The sequence below is a fragment of the Aquarana catesbeiana genome, linkage group LG05, assembly GCF_042186555.1.
Source record: "Aquarana catesbeiana isolate 2022-GZ linkage group LG05, ASM4218655v1, whole genome shotgun sequence".
In the NCBI taxonomy this organism is placed as follows: Eukaryota; Metazoa; Chordata; class Amphibia; order Anura; family Ranidae; genus Aquarana; species Aquarana catesbeiana.
The window spans coordinates 546,931,788-546,944,220 of record NC_133328.1 but is presented as its reverse complement, the minus strand read 5'-3'; the positions used below and the strand labels follow the sequence as shown (position 1 = coordinate 546,944,220).

The 12,433-nt window shown below is 42.4% G+C and overlaps 1 protein-coding gene across 6 annotated transcripts in view; it reads right to left on the bottom strand.

Annotated features, from left to right (window-relative positions):
• The window catches only part of LOC141145285 (uncharacterized), a 577,610-nt gene that overhangs the window by 193,362 nt on the left and 371,815 nt on the right, over positions 1-12,433 (bottom strand). For all 6 annotated transcript variants that reach the window (XM_073631839.1, XM_073631841.1, XM_073631840.1 and 3 more), the window contains one exon: positions 7,434-7,496. In XM_073631839.1, coding sequence (XP_073487940.1) covers positions 7,434-7,496 — 63 coding nt within the window. The remainder of the gene's footprint in view (positions 1-7,433; positions 7,497-12,433) is intronic.

Here is a 12,433-nt window from a genome sequence, read left to right as displayed (position 1 = left end):
GATCGTGTGACTAGACCTGCGGATAGTCTTATCAGCCGCTTCAGCCAAGAGTAGGTCTAGTTCGAGTTTAGTCTTTTCTAAAGTTATTTTATGAGCTTCAATTGGGTTAGTTTGAAATTGTAGACAGTGATTATGATATTCTGATTCGAGTTGGTGTAATCGGAGAATTTTATCTCTACTGAGATGTGACGCTGCTGAAATGCATGTGCCTCGTATGACTGGCTTATGAGCTTCCCAAAGTAGTATAGGGGAGATATCGGGAGTGGTATTATGAATTAGGTAATCTTTGAGGGCTATCTGGATATCTAAACAGTATGATTGGTTGGTTAAGAGAGAATCATTCATGGACCACCACCTGTGAGTAGCCTGTGGTATTAGAGAAGATACTGTGGTGATAACAGCACAATGGTCTGTCCATGTGATTGGATGAATATGTGAATGGAGGAGGAGCGGGGCGGATGCTATAGAAATAAAAATGTGGTCAATTCTAGAGAAAGATTTATGGGGGTGTGAATAAAACGTGAAATTTTTCTTAGTGGGGTTAGATTCTCTCCAAGTATCCAAAAGAGAGGCCTTAAATATTTGTTTACGGAATTGAATAGAGGGGGTGTGATGTTCAGGGGCATAGGGGGATTTATCTGTATGTGGTTGTAGAACAGAGTTGGAATCACCACACAGAAACAGAGTACCCTTACAGTGGGTTTTCACTATCTGTAGTAAATGTGAGAAAAAGGGGTTTGGGTTTGAATTAGGGGCGTAATAAGAAACAAAAGTCGTTGTAACATCCTGCAACAGACCTACAAGAAGCAAGTAACGGCCCTCCGGGTCTTTTATTTCAGTTAAGGGAGTGAATGGCGTGGTGTGGTGAAAGGCTAGCAGGACCCCTCGGTGCTTTGTGTCTGCTGAGGCGGTGAAGACTTGCGGATATTTAGAGCTAAAGAAGTTGGGGGTGTGGCACTTTGAAAAGTGAGTTTCCTGAAGAGCCACTATGTTGGCTTTTAGGGATGCTAACGTTTGAAAGGCTTTGACCCGCTTATGTGGAGAGTTAAGCCCTTTAACATTTAGGGTAAGTACATTAAGTGGTGCCATGGTTAGGTATGTGGAGGATTATTAGCCAGGGATATAGAGCCCATGCGAGCCGACCGACAAAGGAAGAAGGGAAAAGTAGAGGGAAAGAGTTTGAGAGAAAAGAGAGAGGGGGAAAAAGAAGGGAGGGTATAGGGTGTAGGGCGCGCCACCGAGGTCGCCTCCTACTAGGGAGGCAATAGATCAGTGACGCCCGACCAGTAAGTGCGCCAGCTCTGCGATCAGTAGACCAATCAGAGAGAGGGTGCACCATAGAGAGGGAGCGCATTGACTGCTCCCCGCCGCAGTCGGGAATATTTAAAACAGTTTAAAGTCAAAACCTTCAATGTTGCAACTTATATTAGAGCATTAACCCAACACAGAACATGAGTAAAAAACTTAAGGGGGAGAATATTGGTTATAGGTAATTAAATGGTGTATACACTTTTGTTTCCATAGTACCATTCCCTAGAGACAAGAATGTACAACCAGGTGAAGTTTATATGAGATCAGGGGAAAGGGTAGGGGGGGGGGGGAAGAGAAGAGGGAAATAAGATGTGGGTAAGGGAAAGGCCTAGGGAGGGGAGGGGGAGAGGAAGGTGGGAATGGAGGGAGGGGAAAGGAGGGAGGGGAAAGGAGGGAGGGGAAAGGAGGGAGGGGAAAGGAGGGAGGGGAAAGGAGGGAGGGGAAAGGAGGGAGGGGGGGGGGGGAGTATGGGAAGTAAGGGAATAGGGATATAAAACATAATCTAGTTTTTTAAATCTGACATGAATTGCATTCAGGATAAAGTCTCGTGGGATTATGGTTGCTATATTATGATGGTATTGGAGTGGGAAAGGCGGGATACTGGGATTAACCTGGCATACTTTGTGTAGACCAGTTTAATCGTACGGGCTATAATACAGTATGTGTATACATTATATAGACAAGTAGAAATGCAGTCTTAAGGTTAAACAATTCAACTCAACATAAAAAGAAAAGAAAAAAAAAAAAAGAAAGAAAACCTTTGAAAAAGGTGAAATAACTGAACCTGAGTAGGCCTTAAAAAGCCTAGGAGCCCTGCAGAGAACGCTTGCAGGGCGCTGTATTAGTTCTTAAACCAACCGATGTCGTCCAGCAGCTCCCGGTCACTGAAGCATTCTACGCGGAGACAGTCATGAAAGATGCGACCGAGGAACTGTACGCTGGAAGAGACAAGGGGAGAAGAAAGAAAAGGGAAAAAAAAATATATCTGTCAGGCTTTCAGCGGAGGGCTTGAGATTTCGGGCTGGGGTGATAGTTTCCAGATGATCGTGCTGGGGTTCCTTTCCTGGATAGACTGTGGATCAGAATTACTCCTCTTCAGGGTCGTGTTGTATGGCTGGTAGGTAGATCTGGCTGGTGTGCGAGGCAGAGACGTTTCGGATTGACGCGTCTGGGGCGACAGGTGCAGAGATTCTAGCAAGCGTTGCAGCGACTCAGGGGTGGTGCAGGTATGTTGCTGTCCTTGGTAGGAAAATTGTAAGGCAAATGGGAATCTCCATGTGTACTTGAGTTGGTGCTGTTGTAATATCTGCAGTTGCGGCTTCATAGCACGCCGTTTAGCGATAGTAAGGGGCGCTAAGTCTGTGAACAGTTGGAAGTCGTGATTCTGAAACTGAAGGGAGTTCTTATTTCGTGCTGCTGTTAGTAGCTGTTCCTTCGTGCGGAAAAAGTGTAGTTTAACTATGATATCTCGCGGTGGTCCGTCTGCTTGACGGCGGGTTAGTGCCCTGTGAATTCTGTCAAACTCAAGGCGTTCGATGGGTATGGAGGGTGCAAGCTCTTGAAATAAAGCTGTGGTAAATGATTGTAAATCGTCTATCGCCTCCGGTATACCCCTGAGGTGCAAATTGGACCTGCGAAAATGATTTTCAGCATCTTCCAGACGGCGGCGAAGGCATAGCATAGCATTCTCCTCACGGAGGGCAATTTGTTCATGTGCCTGTTCCTGCAATGTGAGTTCCATATCATCAACCCTGGTCTCAAGGTCTGCTGTGCGTTGGCCTATTTCACGGATATCTCGTGTTAAATTGTTAGTGATCTGGTCTGAAGTTGTTTTCAGTGCCTTATGGAGCATAGTTTCCATCAGCCTTAGCATAGCATAGCATTCTCCTCACAGAGGGCAATTTGTTCATGGGCCTGTTCCTGCAATGTGAGTTCCATATCATCAACCCTGGTCTCAAGGTCTGCTGTGCGTTGGCCTATTTCACGGATCTCTCATGTTAAATTGTTAGTGATCTGGTCTGAAGTTGTTTTCAGTGCCTTATGGAGCATAGTTTCCATCAGCCTTATGAAAGCAGTCTGTGACATACCTGCTTGCGGTGAGGAGGGGGAGCCGCCTGGATTAGATTGCATGTCCGTCTCGTCTTCACTCTCCAGCACTTCTGAGCGTGCAGGAGAGGACGCTGCTTGATCAGCCAGGGCTCGGGCCTTCGCCGCCATCTTGGAAGAAGCGCGGGCCAGCGCTTCTTTTATGGGTTTCGGCTTTGTTTTGCAGCGATGACCCGTAAGTACCATACCTGGAGGAGGCACTGATGTCTGGGGAGGTGATCCCTAGAAAACGGGAGCTGGGTCGCCGGTTCAGAGGTGCTTTATGGTCCCAAATGTGCGGCGGGGAGTGCGGAGCTTCACAGAGAGACGTCCGCCATGTAAAGCTTCGCGTATACGCCCCCCTCAGGAAACTCATCTTCAATTCGTTGTCTTCAGCCCTAATCTCTTTATGTATCATGAATTAGTCTAAATGATACCATCCTGAACTGTTGCTTGTTGACTTGCCTTGTGCCTGTAAGTTGCCTCAATCGCCTATCTACAATGTCATCCAACTTCAATAGATTAACCAAAAGGTTTCAATCTAGCAGCATCATACAGATATACTTCACTGCCAGGTTTCCTGATGAAGGAAAAGCACTTCTTCCACTGCATGCTTTAGGGAGGGCCTCATTTTTTCCTTGTGACAGAAAGCTTTCTTGTGACATGCATTTCTCCCCTTAAAGACTGTTTTGAAAATAAATCTCTGACCATACCAAATTAGTTAAACCAGCACTACTTTTCCCATTTCTATGGGAAGCCTTTATGCAGATTTGGCCATCATTTGGTGGACATCTAAAGTGCATCTTCCAGCCAGTCTTATAGTTGAGCACTGCCCAATTACATGAACATTATCAACAGAGAAGCCCTAAAATGAGCATGCTGCCCAATAGTGTGTGTATGTATAAATTATATAGCTATACCCACATGTGGTGACTGTCTAGGTTTAAATCCTTAGTAGATATCTAAAATAATCAATTTATATTTCTATGTAGGAGTATATTTCCTGATTGGTGGCAAATAAAATTGTAGCTGCATGAAACTTCAGACATTCCAACTGCTTAATCTGTGATTCCTGATCTCCAGTATTATACAGAGATAGCCAGATTACCCCTCTGCTTCCTGTAAAGGATGACTTGTCAGTGTCATTCTTCGCATGACTGATGACATCATACATATTCACAAGGTACATCAAAGAAATTGCAGTCTAGGAAAAATGATGATGTTGGAACTGGCTTAAGTCCCCTGCAGATATCTTTGTATGGAAAATTTAGGCAGTAGACTCCGTGGAAGGAGAATATATCATAGAGTTTCAGGGAACAAAAAACTCTGAGTGACTCTTTTAGGTCCATCATGCTAGATAGAGAAATTAGGACTAAGCAGGGCGCAGGTGTCCACTATAGCACCTCTTTTGCCATATCAGACAAAAGAGATAAAACAATCCCTGTAATCAATTGGTTGCCATGGACTGCTAGAAGAACAAGCTGGTAGATGAAATAAAGAATTCATACTTAAAACGATTAGTCATTCTGAGGGTTTGACAAGCTGTTGATGGATCTTCAAAGGATTGAAGAATAAGATTATTGGGTCATAATTTATTGATAAGACCTATGTTGTATCCAGCATTGTCGCTTCCGGGCAAAGGTTTTCAATGAAGATATCAATCTCCTTTTTAAATTTCAGGTCTTGAGTATTATCCCATTTAGAGTATATGTTGAGAAGCAAATAATAAGCTTTGCATCTAAAGGGACCAAGTGATAAATACTGTAAGCCCAACATTGACTTTGTTCTTGACATACAATTACTACATGTGAACAAAATGGCTCAGATCTAAATTGCTTTTGTATATACATACATCCCATAATGGTATTTCATTATGTTACTGCAAAGGAAAATAGTGTGATTCATTCATCAATTTGCAAATTTATCAAAATGTAAAATATTTTAAAATAATTTTTAACATTTCTTTCTCTTTTTAAATTGTTCAATAACATGGCCATAAAAACAAATGCCTTTCTTAGTTGCTTTACATTTAATGTCCTAAGCAAAAAAAAAAAAATTATATATATATATATATATATATATATATATATATATATATATATATATATATATATATATATATATATATATATATATATATACACATATATACACACACACAGTATTTCACAAATGTGAGTACCCCCTCACATTTTTGTAAATATTTTATTATATCTTTTCATGTGACAACACTGAAAAAATTACACTTTGCTACAATGTAAAGTAGTGAGTGTACAGCTTGTATTACAGTGTACATTTGCTGACTCCACAAAATAACTCAACACACAGCCATTAATGTCTAAACCGCTGGCAACAAAAGTGAGTACACCCCTAAGTGAAAATGTCCAAATTGGGCCCAAAGTGTCAATATTTTTTGTGGCCGCCATTATTTTCCAGCGCTACCTTAACAGTCTTGGGCATGGAGTTCACCAGAGCTTCACAGGTTGCCACTGAAGTCCTCTTCCACTCCTCCATGACAACATCACGGAGCTGGTGGATGTTTTTGAGACTTTGCGCTCCTCTACCTTCCGTTTGAGGATGCCTCACAGATGCTCTATAGGATTTAGGTCTGGAGACATGCTTGGCCAGTCCATCACCTTTACCCTCAACTTCTTTAGCAAGGCAGTGGTCATCTTGGAGGTGTTTTTGGGTCGTTATGTTGTAAAACTGCCCTGTGGCCCAGTCTCTGAAGGGAGGAGATCATGCTCTGCTTTAGTATGTCACAGTACATGATGGCATCTATGGTTCCCTCAATGAACTGTAGCTCCCCAGTGCCAGCAGCACTTATGCAGCCCCAGACCATGACACTCCCACCACCATGCATGACTGTAGGAAAGACACAGCTGTCTTGACACCTTCTGAACCAAATAAGTTTATCTTGGTCTTATCAGACCACAGGACATGATTCCAGTAATCCATGTCCTTAGTCTGCTTGTCTTCAGCAAACTGTTTGCAGGCTTTTTTGTGCATCATCGATAAAAGAGTCTTCCTTCTGGGACAACAGCCATGCAGACCAATTTGATGCAGCGTGCGGCGTATGGTCTGAGCACTGACAGGCCCACCCCCTGTCCTGTTAAACCGCTGTATGGTCTTGGCCCCTATGCTGCAGCTCAGTTTCAAGGTTTTGGCAATCTTCTTATATCCTAGGCCATCTTTATGTAGAGCAACAATTATTTTTTACCAAGTTTAGCATGCAGAAAAAGATTTGAGGCACAACCGAAATGCTCTTAAAAAAGTTAAAAATCTTCTCACTTCACAAATCGCTGCACTAGAGTACTTGTTTTTGCTCTGCTGCTCACCCCAGCTGTATGTTTTACTCTCAGTTTTTATCTGTCTTGTGGTAACCAATGGTAAAATGTGCATTTTGCTGCACCACAATGCAACTTATGGCACTCTATACAATGCATAGTGGTCACCAATAAAATGTGTGCCAAAGAAGCCATACTGCAACATACCACAACACATGAATTAAAAAACTAAAAAAGTGCAGGCCTTTCTGTTCTTCTATTATAATGTGTTGGCCATCAATTCTAGTTAAATAGGCTGCTTGACACAACACAGGTTAATGTGCATGCAGGAACACACAGAACACTATAGTGTGAAAGGGATCTTAAATGTCAGTGACTGCAGCAGCAGGATCCATTGGTTGGCTTTGCTGATGGCATAGTAGAGAATAATCTTTAAATGGACATTACCTTCTAGCAACTTAACTACAATTTGCTTTCTTGACTACTTTAATCATCTGTTTATACATATGTGCATCAGTGATGAAAGACCATGAATATATTAAAACATTTCAAAGATAAAAGTAATATACATGTTAACGAGTGCATGGGCATAACGATTTGCAAAAAAAATACAAACCATTTTAAATATGTATATTTTTCATTATTGACTGTTCTTCTGTTGTAAAGGGCACATTTCAGAAAATGTATCAAATACGGTAGTTAAGCTGTGTGAAATATTGGCTAACGGTACAACATTTTCTTTGAACTTACCTCCCTCTGTGCACTAATGTATTTCTTCTCAGAGGTTTTCAGTTCATTTTGCAAATTTGCCACCTAAAAGATATATGGATAGGTTATCAAGGGTTTTAAAAATAAAACAAACTTTAAAAATGTATACAAATAAATCACATGCTTCTCAATAAGAAATGCATAGGATCTGCTCGTGACAGTATTGTATTTTATTCGGCCACACTGGAAAAATGCTTAAACGCTCCTGTACAAAATATATAGCAATTATATATATAAATATGTAATGAAGACTGAATGAATAAAGACTTAATGGAAGCACTGTCTAAAAGAATACAACCTATCTTTAACCAGTTTTTTTTTTTTTTTTTTTGGGTGGGGAAGGGATAGACCCACTGACAACTCTGTTTGTCCTGATGACTACTGTCAACAAAATAAAGTGATGGGAAATTCAAAATTTGAGCGTTGTCCCCAGAATGGAAAGATGAGGGAAAATTTTCCAATGGGAACACCTCTATAGGAAGCGAGGATAAATTTCTCCAATAGTGCACATACAGCAAAAAATAAACTATCGGGGATTAAGGGATTATTTTAACCTTTTCCAACCCTAACCAAAACAAAAAAAAATTAAAGTGGATGTAAACCCGAATTTTTTTTTTTTTTTTGATATCATACTGTAGAGTATAAGATTTCCTATCATTTAAGCCCAGTCTTGCCACACAGAGTTAATCCATTTCTGAGCGATCCTCTTTTATTGTTCAGTGAGAAAAATCTTGACAAAGTGAGAAAAACTTTGTCAAATACTCCCCCTTGCTGTGAGTGACAGCCTAAGACATATGCAGTATTTTTTAATTCCCTACCCCCACTCCTTTCTTCAGCAGCTCTGCAAGGATTGGCTGTTCCACACCTCAGCATGATTTGGCATGCTGAAGTCATGTGGTTACTTTCCTGTCTTTTCACTGAATGTTAGAGATCATAGCAGAAGTTCAGTTAGAAATACACAGGGGAGTGTAGAGGTGGGCGGGGAGTCTACTGACATCACGACTCCACCCACCAAGCTCCAGACAACAGACCCATCCACAGATTATGCCGTTTTTCGGCTCTCATAACAGACAGAGGGAAGACATTTGACAGGTAAAGATACATGCAGGAGACATGTATATCCTTATAGATAACCCCTATGGCAGTAGTTTAGAAAGGATGACATTGGGTTTACATCCACTTTAAGGAATGCTAACATTTTAAATGTAGATTTGGGTCCCACCAATGAAACCACGGTAAAAAAGCTATTTTTTTTCTTTAGCCTTTAGTCCTGCTTTTCTTTAGTCCTGCTTTTTAAAATTGAAAAACAACATACACTATATTGTCAAAAGTATTGGGATGCCTGCCTTTACACGCACATGAACTTTAATGGCATCCCAGTGTGGACCTTGATTTGTGCACTGGAGTTGGAAGAGAAAGGGGCCATCCCCAAACTGTTCCCACAAAGTTGAGAGCATGAAACTGTCCAAAATGTCTTGGTATGCTGACGCCTTAGCTGGGTTCACATCTAAGCCACAAGCGGCTCACAGCAGGGGTCTGGTGCATCAACGTTCACCATTTCAGGTGAGATTTCAGCACAAATTTTTGGCTGAATTTGGACCTAAAATGGACCAAAAGACGCGCAGGACCCAGGGGCAAATTTGCTCCGGAGCCGCAGCAGGAGATATGTGAACCGGCTCCATAGAGAGCCGGTCACAATCTCCTGCTATTGCGAATTGGATGCGGGGAACCCACATCCAATTCATACTAGTCTGAACCCAGTCTGAAGAGTTCCCTTCACTGGAACTAAGGGGCCAAGCCCAACCCCTGAAAACACAACACCACACCATAATCCCCCCTCCACCAAATGATTTGGACCAGTGCACAAAGCAAGGTCCATAAAGACATGGATGAGCAAGTTTGGGGTATAGGAACTTAACTGGCCTGCACAGAGTCCTTCCCTCAACCCAATGGAACACCTTTGGGATGATCTAAAGCGGAGACTGCGAGCCACGCATTTTCGTCCACATCAGTGCCTGACCTCACAAATGTGCTTCTGGACAAACATGTCCAGAAGCACATTTGTGTGTCTATGGTCAAACATTCCCATAGACACACTCCTAAACCTTGTGGACAGCCTTCCCAGAAGAGTTGAAGCTGTTATAGCTGCAAAGGGTGGGCCGATTCAATATGGAACCCTACGGACTAAGACTGGAGTGCCATTAAAGTTCATGTGTGTGTAAAGGCAGGTGTCCCAATACTGTTGACAATATAGTATATGTGTACACAAGCAATAGGGCATCAACATTAAAACCACAGGCCTCAGGGATTTTCACTTGCACAAAGAGCCTGAAAAACTCCAGAAAGCAAAATACAGTTTGTCTTTGTTAAGTACAGTAATTAAAAGAGAAGTATGACCAAAGCTTTTTTTTTTTGGTCATACATCCCTTGATGATCACAGGAAAGTACTTACTTTTGTTTTCCTGTGTGAGACCTGAAGCCAACTGTGCCTGCCCACTGTTCCAGTGAGTGGTAGAGAAGTAGAGCAGAGAGCAATGAATGACAGTCACTGCTCTCCACTCTGAGAAGATTGAGAACTGTGTGATCAATGGTCATGTAATCACCGAGTTCTCGGTCTGTGATCTGACATGAGACAGCTGCAGCATCTATAGTAGAGTAAATGTTCACATTACTGTGTCAGAAGTTTTTGTTTCGGTAAAAAGATGAGTCATGCTGCATAACACTACACAGGGTATTAACTGACCCCTGTCTTTAGTCTGAATACTGCATTTTCCTGTGAAGAAACTACATATCCCACCATCCTGTGGTCTCTCTGTCTAATACTCAGCAGGTGAGAGCTAGCTATACATTATATATATCTGCAAGCCACAAGCAGGCAGAACATTTACAGACACACAGAGAGCTCAATGATGCAGCTGGAGGATATGTATTATTACAATAGCATTCCCACATTCGTGATGCAACACAGAGGATGACAATGCATGCAATGGACTCTACATGACCCAAAACAGGAAGTTGACTTGTCCTTTTGGTGAATAGGGACAGGCTAGCTGTAAGCAAACTATGGACATAGGAGAATTGATCAGACATGACACTATAAACTTTAGTCACAGCATGTGAGCCCAGCATTACAATGTAAGGCAAACAAATGACACAGGGTCTATAGCAACACTATATCTAGTTAAAACAATGAACACATTTGAAAGTGTACAATACCTTTAAACCATTCCATCAGACAGCACAGATTGGTCAAGGACTTCTCCACCCTGTGGCTGGTTACTTATCACATTAATGAGGTCAACCCTGTATTCTATACTCCTACCAGGCAAGTCCTTGTGCAAAACCTAGTTGGCTCAGATTACCGTCCTTTCCTCTCCCTGCCTGAATATGCAGGGAATTACAGGAAGCTAATAAAAAGACAGACTTAAGCCTAGCACACACGGGCTGAATGTTGGTCGACATCGGCCGGATCAATAAAAACCAGCTGACATTTGGTCTGTGTGTATGGTAGCCTGTCTGACAGAAGCCGGTTGTTTGGCCAGCTTCTATTGGACGAGCATGCTAGAAAACCAGCAACTTGGCTTAGAGCATTGACAGAAAACAATAGAACAGCAGGGGAGATAGCTGTATTAACATCAGATAGTTAGTACAGCAGCTCCGACTGGAGTTGTCTTTTTTTTCTGTTCAACCCGCTGGGTGTGGTGTGGTATGTACTAGGCTTATGGTTCACCTTAAATGGGCATTGAACCATAAGTTTAGTACACACCACTGAGTTGAAAAAAAAAAAAAAAAATAGTGGTGTATACTAGGCATATGGTTCCCTTTAAATGGACATTTAATGGTCTTTAGAAAGCAATTACTTAGATTTTATACCTGCCAGCACCTCTGCTTTCACGCAAACCTGTTTAACCACTTGCCAACCGCCGCACGACAATTTACATTGGCAGAATGACATGGGCAGGCAAAAGGGCGTACCTGTACGTCCCTTTGAATTTGCCGCCTAGCGGGCGTGCGTATGCATGCCGCGGGAGTGTGCCCGCGGACTCGATGTTCGCCGGTGGCTGGCGATTGCGGCGAGGAAAGGCAGAACGGGGAGATGCCTATGTAAACAAGGCTTTTCCCTGTTCTGCCTAGCAAAATAGCAACATGACAGGGATTTACTGCTCCCTGTCATCGGGAGCAGTGATCTCTGTCATGTTGTAGTGATCCCATCCCCCTACAGTTAGAACACATCCAGGGAACACACTTAACCCCTTGATTGCCCCTAGGGTTTAACCCTTCCCTGCCAGTGTCATTTATACATTAATCAGTGGCTATTTGTAGCTCTGGTTGCTGTATAAACGTATGTATTGCATACTAGCACATTATGAAACACTTAGCTTAGAACGAAGTCCCCACAGCGGCACTCCGGTGAGGGGATGACAAGTTCACCCAATGTTTCTTCTGAGTTAGCGGGCTCTGGCACTGTAAGTGGCCAGAGCCGTGATGACGTCACTCCCACACATGAGTGCGGGAGCCTTTGGTTCTAGCAAGAGGCTCTAACGTTCCAGCACGATATGCTGGACCTTCATAACACTTGTGTTGCTGACGTCAGCGGCCACATGCAGGGGGAATATTTCCTAAACAGTGCACGTTTAGGAGATATTCATTTTACCTACAGGTAAGCCTTATTATAGGCTTACCTGTAGGTAAAAATAACAAAGCAAGGTAGATAACTGCTTTAAAAAAAAAATCCCAAATAAAAAGCATAAAAAAAAAAGAAAATGGATTTCAGCTCTGTCTTGTATCACAATGGTGGCTAAAAGTTCACAGCCAAGCAAGTGGCTGGCACTGTAAAGAGGATTCCCGCTAAGTAGCCACAGATCTTAAAGCAACTTTTGAAAGTGAAATGATATGCAAGGCTGCTTGGGTTTTCCCTTGAATCAGCAGGTCACAGTTTAGCTCTAAGGAACACACAGCGATCCATCATTAATTTACATTAA